At 38.8% G+C, this 19,486-nt stretch overlaps 1 protein-coding gene across 4 annotated transcripts in view; it reads left to right on the top strand.

Moving 5' to 3' along the window:
- The window catches only part of INPP5A (inositol polyphosphate-5-phosphatase A), a 624,592-nt gene that overhangs the window by 489,744 nt on the left and 115,362 nt on the right, over nt 1-19,486 (top strand). For all 4 annotated transcript variants that reach the window (XM_090057772.1, XM_090057771.1, XM_090057773.1 and 1 more), the window contains exon 9: nt 18,519-18,603. In XM_090057772.1, coding sequence (XP_089913898.1) covers nt 18,519-18,603 — 85 coding nt within the window. The remainder of the gene's footprint in view (nt 1-18,518; nt 18,604-19,486) is intronic.

The following is a 19,486-nucleotide window of genomic DNA, read 5'->3' as shown; positions in this document are numbered from 1 at the left end:
GCCTTTTAAACTTTAAGTATTAAGCTCATATATGAAATATGGCGAGGACCCATGCAGTTTCTTTTAGTTAAATATTTTTGTGCATATTCTGTAATTAATACCAACATAAGTGTTTTATTTACTAGGCTTTATGTCTGTATAGTGTTAGGTTACATTGGGCTAAATCCTACAGGTCTTGTTTGGGCAAAATTCCTCTTGACTTCAATAGAATTGCTGCTGAGTAAGGACTTAGTAAGACTGCAAGATGGAGTCTTTTATATGCATTATATCAGAGCTTAATAAGAATGAGGATGTGAGATATTAGCTTGATACTGTCATTGCTTATGTGCCAGCCATTGAAACTTCCTGAAATTATCCAGAGCATTCAGATCCGTGAAATGAGATTTTTTTTTAGAAAGTGACAGTGCTCTTCTGTTTTCGTTTTGAAATGTTGCCTGGCCTAGTTCAACAGAAACATTTTTACATTACAACTGTGAAATCTTGGCATAAAGCACCCCTTTGTGCCCTTCATTATTTTCTCACAAATATAGTCCATTGTCACATCGCTGAAGTTAATTTGATCAACATTGGGACATTTAACTTTTATGTCTGGTCAAAGGAGCTGTTTCATGCTCATTTTGGGTATTCAAAAGAAATGATTGCCAGAAAAATAATGTTACTATTAACAATTCAGAGCAATTAGTTTCCCAGGGAGAGGCGATGTGATGCACAGGCTCCACACAACTATTCTTTGTCATTTTATGGATGCTCATCAGTCAACTGTCACATCTTCTCAAAGACCCCTCCAATCTAAATGTTTCTCTTTGGGCTTTTCCCAGAACTAGCAGCTGAATGAGCAAAAGAAAAGCCACTTAGTTTCTAGGCAAAGGAAAACTTCATTCTAAAGATCTGGGTCATTTGAGAACATTCTAAGAGTAGCCTACATATTTTCTTTTCTATTTTATTCCTTCCATCTCATTTTTTGTGATAATTTAACTCCAAGTGCATTCTCTGACAGAAACCGTAGTTCTTCCAACTTTGTAATTAAATTTATTATGTTAAAGAGAATGAAATACTAGGCCAAATGAGCCCTTCCACCCAAGCATCTTCTAACCAGGATTTAAAATCCTGTATCACTTCAGAAAAGACAACATTTTCTGTTAGGCTGATCTCATAAATACTGTGTTTTGTCCCCTTCCCCTCTTCAAACTAGGGTTAAGGGCTCTCAAAATTATCATGTTTGTATAATACGTTCTTCAGAGCATAAAATGAGTAAAATTATCTTGTTTTTCTCAACCTGTCAGATAGTCACAGACCTTTTTTTTCCCTCCTTGTTTTCCCACTGGCTTAGTCTTTTACATGTCTGACACCAGTGGTCAAAAAAATTAAGGAGTATTCCATATACATGAAAACATATTTGGGTTTTGGAATATAAAATAGACTGTATTTTTAACCTCAGAGCAAGTTTTAAAATGTATATTTTTAATCAAAAATACATGTTTATATTTCTAAAGATCAGTAGAATGGGTTTATTTCAAATGAAGAACAAGATTTTAGAACTGCAGGAGGCATCCTTTTATTCCTCGATTACACAGATTAACTTCTTTTTATTTTTAATTATCAATGTTTTCTAGCTCTTTTATCTCCAACAGCTGCAGAACAATGTTTCCGGGTTCAAGTCATTAAAAAGGCTATAGTGTTAAACTTCTGTCACTATTCTGGATTTATATATGAAAAGACTTCTCAGTTTTCCATTTCTGCTCTAATTTCCTAGTGTTATTATAATTATACACACATTTAAAAACGAAAAAAAATTTCTCAGGTAATATGGGATCTTATTGCGGAATTGTCAGTAAATAATCAGAAGCTTTAACAGCTTTCAGTTCTTTTGAAAGGGGAATGTCTCTTTAAACTATAAACCTGAAGATACTGAGTTTGCTTTTGGTATATATAATTTGGTGTCAGAATAGCATTCCTGGATTCTTGGTGCTGTTAAAGGTTATATTTATAGGGCTGGGTTCCATCCTTCAACAAATAACTGCAAGAGGAAGGCTATGGATTAAAGAAAAAATGATCTGGGAGATTCCTTGGTGGTATTGAATTGTTTTCATATGGAATTGGATCTTTGAGATTGGCCAAAAGTTTGGGACAAGTCTGTGTACTGTCACACTAGCTGCATGTTCTGACTCTCCTGAAAAACTTACTCTTTTGAAACTAGATTGCCAGAGTTTCATCCAAGGCAGCTGCTCTAGAACACTCAGAATTGACTACAACAGGGGTCAGCAACCTGTGGCCCACAGAGCCTTTTGATTCAGCCTGCAGAGGCGTGGCTTTGGTGGTGAGGCTCTTCCTGCTGTGCACCACAAGCAGACATCAGAAGCTCTGGTGGAGTGGAGCACTCCCTACATTGTGCTTCAATTGGTCAATTAGCACTTGGCAGAGGGAAGTTCTCCATACACCACACCACTATCACATGCCCAGGGCTTCAGGCCCATGCTGGGACATTCTAGCCCCCTGGCAAAAAACATTACCAGTCCCTGGACTACAACATGATTCTAGCAGAATCTAATGTTCTAGATACTTAGTGAATTAGATGGTGTGGTATAAGGTACCCCTTCCACATGGTGTTAATTTAAAATTTCCATAACTAACCACTAATTGATCTGGGACAGGAGAGGGGAGGGAGGGTAGGAGCATTTTTAAATCAATAAAATAACAGCAGCAGTAATCTTTCAACTATTTGACTTGCTAAGAATGTATCTCTCGTATATGAATTATGAATAGGGTGACCATAAGGAATCTGGGACATCTGGGAAACTTCCTTGTACCTGATGGGTCTCAAGTAGCCACTCCCACGCAGCTCGGGACTGGTTGTTTCTGTCCTGTCCCCGATTTCCTTCGGGCATTACTGCTACTCATGTGCAGTCACCCCAGGAAGACCCCTGATACTTGCCTACCATGACTAGTTATTATTTTCAAAAGCGGGAGGCTCCCTCAGCATTGGAATATTGTCAGATGTCACCGGCGGATATTCCTGGGCCTCCACCTCCCCTACATCCCTTCCATGCACCAACCAGCAGTGTTTGGCCAGGTAGTAATCGGCCTGCATCCTTCAATCACCAGGCCTATTGGCATGGCCCCAACATGTGCTTCTAATATTATAGACTGAACTTAGCACATCTCTTTTGGTGCAAGGGTCATGTGCTTCAACCCCTTCCAAGATGGGCCTGGGATGAGTCCAATCAGCCCATCACAGTCTAGGGACTGGTTATCTATGGACCGCCATATGGCTTGTTTGGCTTCCTTAAGTCTGGGCCTGGAGTCTCTCCAAGGGCCCCTCTCTCCTCAGCCCCAGGGCATCCTGCATGTACTGAGAGGACCTGTCCCTCAGCATCCTTCGTGGTCCAGGCTTGGGCCGCCATCCAGTCTTGGGGCAAACCCCTCTTCAGGACTCTGTCCTGGGACCAAACGTTGGAATGCACTGCGGGGGGGAGCAGCCAGCAGCCGCTCAGCTGTGTGTCCCCCAACATTCTCCCTGCCGCCAGCTTTTATCAGAGCCAGACAGCATCTTTCTGTGACATCATCGCCATGCGCCAGTCCCAGCCACATAGAAAAGTGGCTGATGAACCGCACAGGCAGTTTGCTCAGCTACAGTGTGTTCCTATCCACTGCACCTGCTAAAGGAAAGTTTTGTCCCATTACAGGATTGTGGAGAGTTTCCCCACCACAATCCTGGCCGTGGGGAGAGGGCCTCCACTCCTTTCATCTTGTCCCCCTGGGACGTGCTTCCCCTCCCCACCCCTGCAGTCAGTGGCACTGCTGCAGGCAGTGGGAAAGGCCAGTAAGCAAAGGTCTGGGCACAGTCTAGTGGGGAGGCGGAGCTGCCTGGTGCACCATGCTGCTCCACCTCCCTCCCAGACTGTACCATGTGCCTCTGCAGTTCCAGGACATTCATTTTAATTTTCACCAACCAGCTGGGACCAGCTTTAGAAATCTGGACCATCCCAGGCAAACCAGGATGCATAGTCACCCTAATTATGAATATAAATTATGTAGGTTTTCTTTTTTTCATTTTAATTTGTTCCTTAGAAGGATTTTTTTTCTCGTTCAGATGAAGAATGTTCTATGCATGTCAGGCTAACAGTGACACTAACTTGCATCAGCATTCATTGTGGTTTGTGTCCTTTGATATGTTTTACTGCATGGCAGTACTATTTTCCAGGACAGCTATGATTGGATTAAAAGTAATCTATATGGGCTGCTGTTCCAATCTTTATTCATTTATACAGAAATGGAAATAAATTGCTGTTGTGATTCTATTTACAATCCACTAAATGCATCTCTGTTAAAATGATAAAATGAGCTGGAAGTTATAAAATGGAAAGATGGCTGTAAGAGCTCAATTCTGCTTCCATTTAAGTCCGTGGCTGCAGAATTGAACCTTTAAGTGAATGACTATCTTTCAACATTTTCAGCATTACAGAAAGATCAGTATTGCCATGTGAGTATGAACATGATCCATGTCTAACAGTATCCAATTATAGATGCTTCAAAAGAAGATGCAGATCCCACCTAATGGGTAATTATGCATGGCCTTGGTGTGAGAGAAATTTTCTTCTAATTCTAGGCAGTGATCTCACTCATATGTCCTGAAGAATAACAGTTTTGATATACACTATAAATTGTTGTTCTTGCTAGCATTATCATTTTTAGGTACTTATTTGATTGATACGTTTGTGTGTAAACCACTAATTCTCTGGAATGAACATCCATTAACCTTAGTAGATCTTTGAATGGGACAAAATTTTTAGACATTGTAGGGCCAGAGCAGTGTAAAGTAACTTTAAATCTGCCCAAATTAAACATTTTAGGATTCCTCATGATTATGAAGATCCTGGCCTCCTGGAAAAAAATAGCTGAAGTGTGTGTTCTAACTGCCAGCCAGCAAAGTGAGGGGCCCTTTTAGGTCAAGTAAGTTAGAGTAGTTCGATATGTTCATTTCCTCAGGTCCTTACATAGCCCTGATGATATCCGAGTGCCTTTTGAAAGTTCTTTAAACACATAATTAACTTCTGTAGCTTAAACTGTTCCAACTTCTTTCGAGGGCTAATTTGGATCTCTTACAGATACAAGAACCTGACATATATACATGTCTTACAGCCTGCTTCATCTCCCATCTGTGCTTACATATTTTTCTTTTTCCCCAATCCAGCAAAGTTTTTGCCACTGTCTCTTCGTCTGGCAGTCAATTCCAGTATTTACTTATGTGGAGAGCAAAACCAGGTTTTGCTCCTGCAATTTTAAATTTGGTATGTTTCATTTTTCATAAACAGTTCCTTCTGGGAGTATAAATACGGTTACAATAGCACTTTTCTATCCTTTTATTTTATTCACTTTATTTGTATCCTCTCTTAATTAAGTAATCCAATATGACCTGGCTTTCAAACTAAATGAGTGCACAAGCTGCCTGAACAAATTGTTGATTGTTGTAATATTAGACGCTGAATCATCTTAAGCTTTCCTTGGATGAAGCTCTTTTCAAGCCTCTGATTATTATATTTTATTTATTTTAAGTTTGCTGTGACTTGTTTTAATTTTCAGAATTATAACGAATAAGTAGGATGTTGTCATTTTAATTAATGTTTTTGGATCAAGTGGAAAATGAAGATTTTGTTCATAGTACAGTCATTTTTAAGCCAATTTTGTAAACTATATATATTTTATTCTAAAATGTTCTGTCTTCTGAAATTTTTCATAGAAAGGACCAGTGGTGACGCTAGGGAGTGCACTCCCTGAGAGTGCTGGCTCAGAAGTGAGGGCACTGAGGGAAGTGCCTTTGGCACTTCTGGGCATGCCGCCCTGGCATTTCTGGGCTCGATGATTGGCTATGGGGGACCACTCCCCCGCCATTGGGCATTGGCAATTGGCTGGTCACCACTGGTGCCCCCTTCCCCCCCGCCGACCTGGCAGGCTTCAAGCACTTGCTGGAAATGTGAAAACTCTGGATTTTTTTAAACCAAAGTAGCAGCCAGTCCCAGAGTGGTGTGGTGGGGGAGGGGGCGGTAGTGGTCGCTGGTTCCGGTGCAGCAGCTGCACATGGAGCAGTGGTGTAGGTTGGTGGATGGCGACAGCAGCCGTTGCATGCAAGTTTCCCTCTCTACTGTCTGGGACTGGCCGCCGCTACCAGTGATGGAGTGTAGTTTTAAAAAGGTGCCAGATTTTTGATAATTCTAGATTTTTGATATCCATATTTATGAGGTTATACTGTATTTTAAAATCTGTGTGGTACATTCAAATTGAATGGTTTTCAGATATAGTAGTGGTAACGCTATTTAATCTTTTTGTAGTGTTTGATGTACTGATACTTATCAATATACCTTTTGATATATTGTCTACTTCCTAGACATTTTCTGCATATTAAGACATACCAAGGATCTACTGTCTGTTGATGAATAAGTATACATATCATTAAAGGTAAATGTTACATGTTTATTTGATAGGCAAGAATTTTTGTGGGTGATATGCTTTACTGGGCAAATTGCATAGTTGCAATATACTCAGACAAGATTTTGAGTATCATAATACCCTTCCTCAGGTCTCTGAGAGAGAAGCACTCACTACACAGCTAAGTAGTAGGTGGAACAAAAACCTGTTTAAAATCCCTATGTAAGTAAAAACAAGGTATGACATAGTAGGCAGGTATCAAGTAGCCAATTAATCACATATTAGTTAGAAGTTATCAGGTAGCTAACAGACCAAAGAGATGCAGTAAAAATCTGATGGTGGAAGAACAAGATCATTCAGGAAGGTCATTATCACCTGCAAAGTACAGTGAATATCAGGTAGATTATAATGGGCCAAGAAGTCATTGTCTGTATCAGTGGTTCTTAACATTTTTAGCCTCAAGGCACCCCTCCTTTGAGTTGAGGAATCCCGCCACATATTTTGTAAATTGAGCAGTACCCCATTTCAAAAACTAATGTATTTATTCCAGTGCTTGCCTCCTTTCAGAGGGGCCAGGTGCTGGTGGGAGAGGAGGATGTGCAATGGCCAGGCATCCAGGAGCCTGAGCTTGCACTTATCTCCTTATACCTGCTTATCTCCTAACACCTTGAGGCTCTCTTCAAAAGATCATGTGGTGCTACAAGTGCTCCAGGCCCTGGCTGAGACTCATTGGTCTATGTTAGGTCTCTGGTTCTTAGGGTGCCTACAGACATTTAGGGCCCACACTGTAACTCATGGTGCTTTACACGAAGCACCTTGAATTAGAGCCCCCCCCCTCCCCAATCCCGCAGATGTTCACCTGTTGGATCAGGGGGGCTCAAGCCTGACTGCACCAGCCCTGGCCAGTGATGGGGAGGTGGTCCAGCAGCCTCCAAGGGGGTTGCTGAACCCCCCTGCCCTCTACAACCCTGCCTCCCTGCCACCCCAGCAGGCATTGCCAGCTGGGCTTTGCCTGGTCAGAACTGGGAGGGGTGGGAGTGGAATGTAGCCCCCTTGTCTTGCACACCTGGCCTGGCTCTCCCAAATACCACAGCCAGAGTAACTGGAGGAGACCACAAGGCAAGGGAGTTCTGTTCCACTCCGCTCTTCTTGCCCTCTCCCAGCTCTGTCCAGGCAAAGCCCAGCTGGCAGCTGCCTGCTGCTCCCTCCCTCTCCCCCTCCTTCCCCTGCTGACAGCCCTGTGAAGCACAAAAATTAACCCTGGAGGGAACAAAAGTTCCATAAGGCACTCTGCTTTAGAGCATCTTCATCTAATACCTCATTTGATCAGGATTAATTTTTTGGCCACTTTAAAAGCACTTTGCAGCTGAGCACGTGTTACATCATGGCTGTAGAGACTTTCAAAGGCTTGATCACGCAATCAAATGTTACTTGTGTAAGCGCCCGTCCTGTCCAAGAGGCTAATGACTTCTTGTTCCCAGGTTCGTTTCTTGACTATCTTTCAACATTTTGTAAATTTCCTTTGAGCACAAGAACTGTGAGGTCAGACTGGGTATGATTTTCTATAAAACAATGTTCTACCTATGTTCTAGTGTCTCTGCCCTTTATCTTTTTTGGACTAATCATTCATTCTTGTGCATAGTTTGTTTCTGTTTTCAGGTGCATAGTTTCCGTGAGGGCAGTTGGTGCACTAGATGAGGTATACTACATTCTGGGATAGACATGTGTATGGTCTGGGGATTCTGATGATTTTCTTATTGAGAGTGTTAATTATTGTGGCAGTAGACATGAGTTGACAGGTCTTGCATTTATTGTTAAGGAGGTCTGGGTCCCATTAGGTGCCTGTTGATCAGCAGGGAATTTACTTCTGATGATGAGGTGGTCAAGGTTAGGGGGTTGTTTAAAGGCCAGGAGCAGGGATGCTGGGAATATTTCTCTATGATCTGGTCTTTTTTAAGGGCAGGGTGTATACATATTTATTTGAAAGCTTTAGTCAAAGTAAACTGAAGAAAGACACAATTTTCCCAGTTTCTTGAAATCATAAATGTTTTATATCTCATGAAGAGCAAGAGAATTTCCTAACCCCACTGTAACAGAATTTTGTTCTTCTGTAGTAAAATTGACAAGTACTTACATCATTATACATGGCTGCTATTACATTAGGCGAATGTCAGTGTCAGGTAAGATCATGGTTTTGTCAATATAATGAAAATACCAGGCAAACTAGAAAAAGTCACAATTTTCTAGCTCTAAAATTGATTTTTATTGCTCTTCTTGTAATCCTTTCTTTGGATTAAGTATTTATTATTGATGTGGTCTTTCTTTTAATCTTAATAGCTACTGACATGGTAATTAATTAAAAAATACAGCTTTTTGGCCCAAATGGCACTATAGTGAAATTAAAAGTGAACATCACATATTAGTTAAACCATCCTGGCAAATGCCTTGAGTACTAAGATGATTGCCTAAGCTCCTTGACAACTCCTTTCATCTTGCTGTTTGCTGCTTGACCTTTTGAGATGTTTTGATATTATTAATAGGTTTTAGCTATTATATCAAAAAGAACAAGCATAGAGATATGATAAAGTTTAGCCTTTTAATGACAGTATTACAACATTTGGGACATGCCAGTAAAAGCACTTACATTAGGTCTTTTTAGGTACACTTAGACTGTCACCAGTTAACTTTTCTTAAAAATTAATCATTATTTCTGGATTCTGTCTCTAAATGTATACTGTAGAGAATATGAGATACATACATATCGACCCAGGCAGCTGTGAGCATCAAAGAAACTACACAGGAAGGAAGTAGTGATCCCTGTTTTTCAAAGAATTTTTTAAAAATTTCTTAAGCATTGAGAATCTTTGTAGTCAAAGTAAGATCAGTGAAGACCTTGAGGACTCCTGTCTTTGGTGATGTGTAAGCTGAACCTTAACTCTCCCCCTGATGCCGTGACCTTTAGGCTAAGTACAGACAGTCGAAAAGCCCAAGGCTGAATCGATTCAGTCTTTGCAAGTTAGTCTAAGATGCAGAGATTAAACTGAGAAACAACTGGACACATTTGCTTTTGATTCAGGAAATTCAGCCGCATGGGGGCTCTCTGGTGTTCGCTTCCTGCTGCCCCAAAGGTCTCTGGAATTTGCACTCCAGACTCACAGCAGCAGGACTCTTCTTGCTTCCAGGCACAGACAGGGGCTGCTTCCAAGCGCCTCTGGGAGTTGCAATCCATAGCCAGAGCCAGCAGTAAGTTTGAGTGGGGGCAATGGGGTTTGTCTGGGGGGGAAGTGGTGCAGTCCCTGCCTCCCCTCTTCCCCGCCTCCCCCAACCCTTCTCAGCAGAAGCAGACAGCCCAGCCCATAGCTGGAAAGCATACTGGGATGCTGGAGGACTGTGATTTAACTTGAACCAGGAAGGGGTCTGGGACAGAAGTTTCATAAACTGGTTTGACCCAAATCAGTTAAGTCTGATACTACATTCAACCAAGTTTATCTTAAACCAGTTTCAGCCATTTTGAAACTGGTTTATGTGCACTGAGCTTCTGTTCTGTTACAGGTTTAAACCGGTTTCTGATTATTTAAACCAGTTTATGTGTAACTTCTGCTCCTAGCCCCAGTGCCTTGATGTGGCTATGGTTGTATAAGAGAGATTTCACTGTAGTTGTTCCTTTGCTTTCCATCAGAAGTCACTGCAAGAGTTGTTATTAACGCTTTTTGGCTTTTAAGGATGCATTCAATTATAAAAATATAACCTTAGTGCTCCATACATAGTTCATTTGCAAATTTAATGGCATTACCTCTTGTAGCAGTCAACAGTATAGTCAAGTTAATTTTTTTTCCCCATATTTAGTATTTTGTTGGCTTTCTACTTCAAGAATTATGTCTTCTCTTGGCAGTAAAACAATCTCAAACACAGAATTATAATGTAAAACATTTTTGAGTTAGTCTGTATCTGATTGTTAAATACCTATTAGTTTTGTCTCCTGTCCAGTAACCTTTCTGTGACCTTCACTCTAAATACTACTGTGTGACTCCCTAGTTTTTGTGAACAGTGGGGCTTCAATGTCTTGCATTACACATAACAAGTAAGCAAACTTCCCTATTATTTCAGCCTCGCCAATGTTTTGTGAACACTTCATTGATCAGATGAAATGTGAAAAGATTTTGCCCAAGCATACAGAAACAGGTTTCAGTTTTATTTTTACCAGATTCCAATCAAAATTGAAAATATTCAATTCAGAGCTCTGCTTAAATTAACAGTGAAGAAGACAAATGGTTTAACTTCATAAATGAATACTGTCTTTAGTTAGGTTGTGCTGCTATTTGTCTGTCTCATGCTACTTATTTCTGGTTTGGTGAAGCCTTCCATTTAAGAAAGGACGTTATATAGATATATGGTGCTAGATATTCAGTACGTATCTCTGAACAGGCGCATGAATTTATAGATGCTGAGCTGTGTTTTTGTATCAGATATCCTTTCCTATAATTTAATGTGCAAGATAAACTTTTCAAAGCAGTAAAGTAACTATTTTTCCTGTGCCACATGGGAATCCAAGTTATTTTTGTAATTTTCTTAATTTTGTGTTTGTCACTGCCACTGACCTATTAGCACATCTGTATATGCAGACTAAATGCACTTTATTGCCACAAGTGCTATTCTATGATTATTCTGGAAATATTAATACTTTTTAAAATGTTGCTGTATTCCTTTTTGTGAATATTATAAAAGATATAACAGTTGTGGTGGGAGAGATCTCTGTCCCCCCAATGTAGTAAAAGATATGTAGAAGTGTAGATCTCATATAATATTTAACCTATCAACTTTTTATGATTTAAAAATATCACTGTATAAAATATTTGACCTTTGTTTCTTCCCAAGAACCATGACAATGCCCATCCTTCCCCACTGCATCCCCCATTCAGTGCATTTGGCAGAGCTGAGGAGTTTTTTTGTTTTGTTTTGTTATTACTATTTTTTTTTTAAAACAACCCCTCTTTTCAGTAGTGTCAAACTAGGATGAATTGGCCAGGGGAAGCATGTTTATAGACTGTGTAAAGAACTTTGTCTTTGTGTGGGAATGTTGGTGACACTGTTATGGTTTGCCTGAATGAACTGCGATGACGCGGCTAATAAGGTATCCTGCTGAGTGCCACAGCGGGCCTTTCTCAGACCTCCCACTTAATTCCATTCAGCTCCAGCTCAGTGTAGCTAATTTTTCCCATTCCTTCAATTCTTTAGGCCCCCTGACAAACAGAAAAGTCAACTTTCACACCGAAGGCAAGATAAGTGCTTTAGGAAATAATCATGTAAACAGAATGTTACCTTCTGACCTGCTGCTGATACCTTGACTTGGGACAAAACCCACCAGGCTATTGCATTAGACATGGCTATTAAAAGAATAATGCAGCTGATCCTCCTTACAGAGTGTCCCAAGAAATGGTTTAGCCAAATCACTGTGCCTCTTGTCACATTGAATCATGTGCAGCTGCTTCCCTCCATCACCAAATTGCTGATATTAAGCTGCTTTTTGTACTTTCCTTTCAGTGACTGTATGTGAGGGATAAGTGTAAAAGCAAGTGAAAGTCAATAATGCCTCTGCTTATCCTGTTATTTTCTGAACTAACCAGAGTGAACTAATACCATATGTACAGTAGGCCTTATACCTTTAAAGGAAAATGTATGTTAAATAAGTATAGTATATGTTGATTTTTTGTACTTTCCTTTCAGTGCCTGTATGTGAGGGATAAGTGTAAAAGCAAGTGAAAGTCAATAATGCCTCTGCTTATCCTGTTATTTTCTGAACTAACCAGAGTGAACTAATACCATATGTACAGTAGGCCTTATACCTATAAAGGAAATGTATGTTAAATAAGTATAGTATATGTTGATTTTTATTTTCAGTGGCAAAAATAAATTACTGAACAATTTTAACAACTTTTAGTAATTGCTGATTTAAACATTATTAATAGAGTGTTCCACTTGACACTCCATATTATCTCTGATCAATATATACTTGACACTTTGCCTAAGATTTTTAAAGATATCTGGGTTTTGATTGTCCTATTTGCATTCATTTGAATCTTTTTTATTCTTGATGGAAATATGTTCTTAAAACTTGTAGATGATTTAAAAATTTAAACCTTCATCGTCCTACTCATTGATAACACTAGCCCAACCTTGGTACTTGATTCTACAAATATGTCTACATTTCAGTATATTTACCTGGGCAAGTACGTACCAGCTTGACTTGTGAGGGTTCATCTATACTGCTAATTTGGGCTTTTGTTTAGATTCTTCCCTTATCTCGCTTCTGTCTTCACAAAAAGCCTAAGTTTTGCCATGCTTTCAGGTGAGGTTAATCAGACTCATCGGAGTCTAAAGGCAGAACCTGAGTGCTTTGTTCATTCACATGACTTTGCACTGTGCAATGAGTGTGCTGCCTAAATCACTTTGCTGCTGATGGTGCTTCCCATAGTTCCCCACAGCATGCCTTGAATGACAAACATTCCCCCTATCACAGCCCAGGAAAGAATCATAGGGTTTTGGCACAATTTACTTGTCTAATGTCAGAAATCTGTGGAACCTTGCGATGTCATAAAATTACGGCATTTTAAAGAGGTCTCAGGTGAAGGTTTCATGTTGTTTCAGCAAGTCGGTGCTGAGTGTGAATGTGCCCCCAGAATTCCTACCAATTCACACATGTCGGTGTTGCCTGAATGCCAGACATTAATTTGAGTCTAACGTTGCAGTGTGGTAAGGTAAGCCATCCACTCAGACTCAGGGATCAACCAACTTCAGTCTGCAGTGAAGATATGCCCTTTGTATTGTAACAAGCAGTGGGTGACCGAGGTATGAACCCCAGGATCTGAGTTAAAGGGGGCGGTACTCAGAGAGGGGGCAGAGCTCACAGCCAGGTGGAGGGTTTTGCTATGGGGGAAGTGCCACTGAATTCAGTATTGTGACATTCCCATGGCAACGGGATTCAGTAGCACTGGTTGACAGCAGTGGCGGTAGGGGGACAGAAAGGTTCTTGCATTAACCCTCTGCTGGCTGCATCAACACTTATCACTCCTGCCGCGTCAATCCCTCCCCGTTCCCCCCTGCCTCCACACAACCAGCATCTCCCAGAGGAGAGAAAAGGAGATGGGGCACAAGGCTGATGAGGGGACTGGGACTGCTGGGGTTTGCACCCAGGGTGCCAATCTGACCACTTACTTCTCTGCTTAGTAGTTTAACCTTACTTTGAATACTTGCCAGTGAGACTATTTCTAATGCTGTAGCCATGGCTCCAGTTCAGCAAAACACTCAAGCACATTGTGAACTTTTAAGCATGTGAATTAACTAAGCAAACATTTGGGCATATTTTTAACTTGAATAATGCTTAAAAGCCACTGACGACAATGGGACTGAACTACATGCTTAAGTGCCTTGTTCAGTTGGCACCCATATTGTGGCATATTTTGCTTAAGAAAAACATAAAATAAAAATGCCTACTGAGAGAAATAGGGTATTCTTAGAGGAGCTATTAAGATACTGGCCTGTAAAATTAAGGCTTCATAATACGATGCTAAGCCAAGCACTTGCCTGTCCCTAACTGAATTATGGTTTCCCATTTTGATTTATTTTTCTTCAAATGTGACAATGATTGTAAAGAACCAGAAAAGAACAGCATAGGTGGTTTGACATATGATTAACTTTCAATATAACCAGAGATGGGTAGAAAAAAAAGAATAATTTAGTCCAGAAGGAGAGTGAAAATAAAGTATTTAAACTCTGAAAAACTAGTATAAACTCATCGATCCTTTATTTTAAACTACCGTTAATATCAGAACCAAGGACTACTTATAAAATTGATAATTAAATAACAGTAGTATCTCATGGACTTCACTTCCTCATACAGTCAATGCTGTGAATGGATTCAGCAGAAGAGGGAATAATTGTATTCCCACTAAAACATTTACAGATATGAAGAAGTAAAGAACATCAGGATAACCAAATGTCAAGCATAAACCAATTGCCCATCTAATCCAGGAATTAATATTACATCCAACCTTATAGTCGTGTTCACCTTGAATTTGTATTTATAACTTTTCCTCTTTAAAATTTTAAATAAGCAATTACAACTCTTATCCTAGTATCCATTAATGTAGACATGTTTTGCAACTAAGAATTGCCTTCTAGAAATACTTTGTAATTATGGTAGTGAAAGTGTTATTCCCACCTACTTTGTAATCTTTTTGAAGATATTTACATTCAAGTACTGTTTCTTTTTCAATAGTTTATGTTCTAACCCAGTCGTTGCCCTCTCTGTATCACAACAAACCTACAATTTAAAACTTAATGGATTTTAGTTTGAACTTTTATGTAAAACTGTAAGAAAAAATAATTGTGTATGTGTAGCTTTAATTTTTATTCACTTATCTGCTAGTCATATTTACCACAAGCTGTCCAAAAAACCTTTTACAGGAAGGATTAAAACCTGAATATATGTTGTGGCCTTTTTGATAATCTGATACCAACAGCAAATAAAAGCTGCATGAAATAGCACTGGATCCTCCCACAAAGAAACATTAAATTAATGCTGGTGACATGGGTTGGTTGCTTTCTTTTTATATGATTCAGATTTATCACTCCATTGGGTGATTCACTGCAACCTTTTTAGAGGATTGTTTGATTCATGGCATGTTCAAAAGGAAATTGTGATAACAGTAAATACTCAAGTAAAATAAAGCAACTTTCAAAGCTCTCCCCTCTTGCTTGAAAACAAACTTTTTTACTTTTGCTGAGGGGATAGAGGTGTCATCATTTCTTTATTGACATTTGATGAGATATGGAGATTGACAGTTTAAATGACAAGGGCAAGAGAAGTAGAACACTTTTTCAGAGATCTCTCGCTCCTGCTGTAACTGGTTCAGTCTATGACCTCCCTCAGACATCATTATATAATGACTTATCATGGACCCTATTTCATACTGGTGCCTGGAATGCAACTGTTATTTCTTCCACTGACTGGTAGAAGAGGAACTACTTATACATTTTACTTTACTATCTCCTTGTCTGCCAACTTGGGAATGGGTTCTGCAACCTTAATCAAGATCTGATAAGACTTGTCTGATTGTTTTCACTGGGACAAGAGGCAGTAGTAAGGATTCAAGAGTTGGGCCATTGAGTCACCACATTATTGAAACTGCCCTAAGATTTAGGTATCCCTTGAATAAGAAACAGTTCTAGAAACCAGGGAACCAGATCACTTATATTGTTGACTGATTTCATTTTTTTAAAGTAAGTATTCTATTATTAAGCATTATAGGAATGTTTAACAATCACAAATGAATATATTCTGTTGTCTGGGGAATTTGTAAAAATGTTTAGTTGCATGGAAATCTTATAAAAACCTGACACGCATCTATGTCTTGCGGAGTGACCACAAAATTCAGAGTCATGACTCCTCTTTTCTCAATTCCTTGCTTCACCTCTCAATTGCTGTGTCATTTGGGAGGTTAGAAAAGAGTTTACTTCTGTGCCTTTGTCTTCCCATCTGTGAAATAGGATTCTGCCTCTTGCACAATTAACAATGACATTGTGAAAATAAATATCTCCATAATGCTTCAAACATGGAAGATAAAACTGTTTGTTGTCAGACAGAAATTTGTTGAAATATCAGATTGAGAATGAAAATTAAGAAAAATATCTTTGTAAGGTAGACCTTCGATGCTGATGTCATTTTGAGTAACTTGAGGACCTCAGTTAAGCTTAATTTAGCCTTCAAAACTGTACAGTAACAAAAAGTATGTGGACATCCAGAAGTTTTTAAAATTAACCATTTTCCAGCTTTAGGATTACTTTGATTTGTATTCAAAATGATTCCCAATTAAATCAGGTAATGTGCGAGTGTATGGAACAACTGGATTTTAATTGATTAGAGGCACAACTAATCTGCTGATTTGTTCTTCGTAACTGATTGAGCTTTTTCAAGTTAATCTAGGTAAGAGACAGTCTAAAAGGCTACTTATGGCACACTGTTTGTTTGAAAAATTCATCTTTGCATAGTACAATCCAAGATACCATCTTCATAATATCAATTTATTTTAAGATGTCTCCTTTAAACCTTGATGTAATTCTAGGGATCTCTTTCAGCTTTTGTCAGCAGTAAATGGCACTGAACAAAGTCAGAGCTGTGATATGAATTGGGGAAGTTGGCAATGCAAACAAATCTTTTCTTGTGTACAGATTGTATATCGGATTTTGCAATGGTAGCATTAGCAAATTGTGGGAATGTAAATGATTTAACTTTTAAGCTCTCATTTTCCTTGAAGTGCCATGAGGGGACTAATCAAACTAATGTTACAAATGGATCAGTACTGACAGGCTTTTCTTGTTGGTTGCAGTTGACAGTATATAGAATTTATTAATAGTAAGTACAATACTTTGTCAGCTGAATGGAGAATTTGGAGGTTTTATTACCAGGAAAGGATAGTTCTTTGCAGGAGACTGTTTCAAATAGTCACTGACTTAGGTTCAGTGTACATGATTTTTTCATTGGAATAATATTGTTTATGTAATAGATTGTCATTAAGTAAAAATGTGGATTTTTTTAAGAGCAACACAGTATCTCACTGTAAACTTTGAGATGTGTTCTTATTTTATAGCTTTGAAATGTCAGAATAGGTGTAATATATTTGAACTTTTACAGCCATTTAAAACAAATGTCTTCTAGCTGGATATTATTGTTCCAGAGGCTACTTAGTATGGCTTTCTATGTACTTCTTTAACTATCCATGTGGGTCTTTAGCTTCAGCTACACTGTGATTTTTTTGGCATCATGCTGCTTATATATATATTTACTGTCAGACTATGTCTAATTTATTGTCTCCGGCTTGTTATTTCTTTTTGTGTACTGTACACCTAATATGCTAGGCCTCCCTCCCCTCAAATTGTAGCTGTAACATTTTGGTTTGTTACTTTATGGTCTCATTGGTTAATAATAGGAAATTAATTAGTTGGTTCCTGTCTCAAGGTAATGAAGTGTTGATTCAGTGACTCTCATTTAATTATTTTATGTTGTTAATGTTGAAGGATTTGCCCAATACGAAGATCTCTAGAAGCATGTACAGTTGTTTAATAGCAGCAAATAATTAATATTTGACCTAAGATTTTTTTTTTAAATGAAACTCTCTGAAAAAATAAACAGTGATCCTTCCCACCTAAACAAAGGCCAGAAAAGAGAGTTTGGCTTTATTTCACACCCTGAAAGTTAATGGAATTGGTGTTAGTAGATACCAAAGTAAAAGACTCCTCTACTTATAGGCATACAAACATTTTTAGCATCTATTCCTCAACTGGTATGTCAGTATGCAAGGAAAGAGATGATTTCTCAGGAAGCCGTAATCTAGCCATGGGGGACATTATAGATCAATATTATCACTGATAGTAATAAACAGTGTATAGTACTTCTAAACCAGTTTTTCATCCCTGAATCTCAGAGTGCTGAATAAATACAGGTAAACATTGCAATCCCTATGTTACAGAGAGTAAACTTACAACATAAGCTTTAAGGCAGGCATTCCAATATAGAAGTATCCACTACTTCTGTATGATTCAGTTTTTAGGTCCCAAACTTGAAACACCAAGATCCCATTTTCAGAGGTGCAGAATAGGCAGGTACCATCATCTCAGAATGTGTTCCTTGTCCTTTGATCATCAATTTCCTCTTTTTCTGGACTGAACTGCAGTTTGCCTTTATCCAACTTCCCATTTTAACTGAGCATTGAGAAACAAATATACCATAACATCTGGGTTTGTGTAAATAGAGACAGACCTACAAGTCATCTTAAGTACATAAACCAGCACATCCAATTCAGTTGTTCATTTATAGTGAAGCTTTAATCCAGTAAAAAGAACTGCTTCTTGTATTACAAGAATAATATTGTTTGTGTTCAAATTTGAAACATAATTGTGAATACATGACTTGCATTAAAATATTTTAACATTTTGCAGTTGCAGTCCCTGGAGATTTTTTGTATAGTACAATAGGTACAGTCTTATATAAATTTAAAGCTCAGTGACAGCAGTTAATGTGTTTTTGTATGCCTTTTCAGAATAATAGATCAGCGGTTTGAGAAAGTTTCGTATTTTATCTTTGGAGATTTCAACTTTCGACTGGATTCCAAAGCTGTAGTAGAGGTAGGATTTTCTGTGTTCTTCAGTGCTGGGCACTTTTTAATGTCTTCACTTCTTGCGTTGTTTTTCTTTGGAGAGAAAATCATAAAGTGACTTAAAGCAAAGCATTTAATATTGATGTCAAACTTGCCAAAGAACATTTTTATCATGAACGCTGAACAAGTAACTGAAAATGACTAAGGAATTAGATTAAATAAAAAGTAGCTGGGCATACTACTAGTTTTCAGTTTATTTCCCAAGAATGTAATTGTGTACTATGCTAACCAAATGCTTTAGAATGAATAGACTGATTATGTATGCCTTGATTTGGAGAGAACCAGGTCTTCTGTGTTCAGAAAGGCAGCAACAGTTCAGAAAACTGTTGTGCGGGCTTAGCATTTCTGTGGATTAAGAGAACTCATTTTCTCCCTCATTTGCCCACCAATCATTCATTCAGGTCTAAGAAGTTCTAATATTCTAGATCTCAAATATGGTGCATTTATTATAATCCCTGTGGGCTAAGCCTTAACAGTTCCAACTTGCTCTTCTCCCCAGGGGCAAAATCCAAAATGCAGCTAAAATACTGGATCTCTGTAGGGTGGGGGAAACATGCTGTGAAGAGCACATACAGAGGGAGTTGCAGATTCCTGTCAGCCCCACAACATTGCTGTCTTATTGCTGTCTTCACTGGACAACAGGAATTGCCAGTGGACTTGAGGGGGGTCTCAGGTGTTTTTAAGAAAAGCCAGGGGTTGCAAGAGTGAAAGGGAAGATGCTGTCCCTTCAACTACTGTAGCATTCTTTGTGCAAAGTACTTAACACTTGTAGTTCTTGCATGACTCCAGAATTTCATTTTAAGCTTTTGCCTGTTGTCACGTGATATATCTCACAATGCTTTTTGTTTTTT

Source organism: Crocodylus siamensis, chromosome 7 (assembly GCF_052110815.1).
Source record: "Crocodylus siamensis isolate JL-2025a chromosome 7, ASM5211081v1, whole genome shotgun sequence".
In the NCBI taxonomy this organism is placed as follows: domain Eukaryota; kingdom Metazoa; phylum Chordata; order Crocodylia; family Crocodylidae; genus Crocodylus; species Crocodylus siamensis.
The sequence above is the reverse complement of the archived record's forward strand: the minus strand, read 5'-3'. Positions and strand labels throughout refer to the sequence as shown.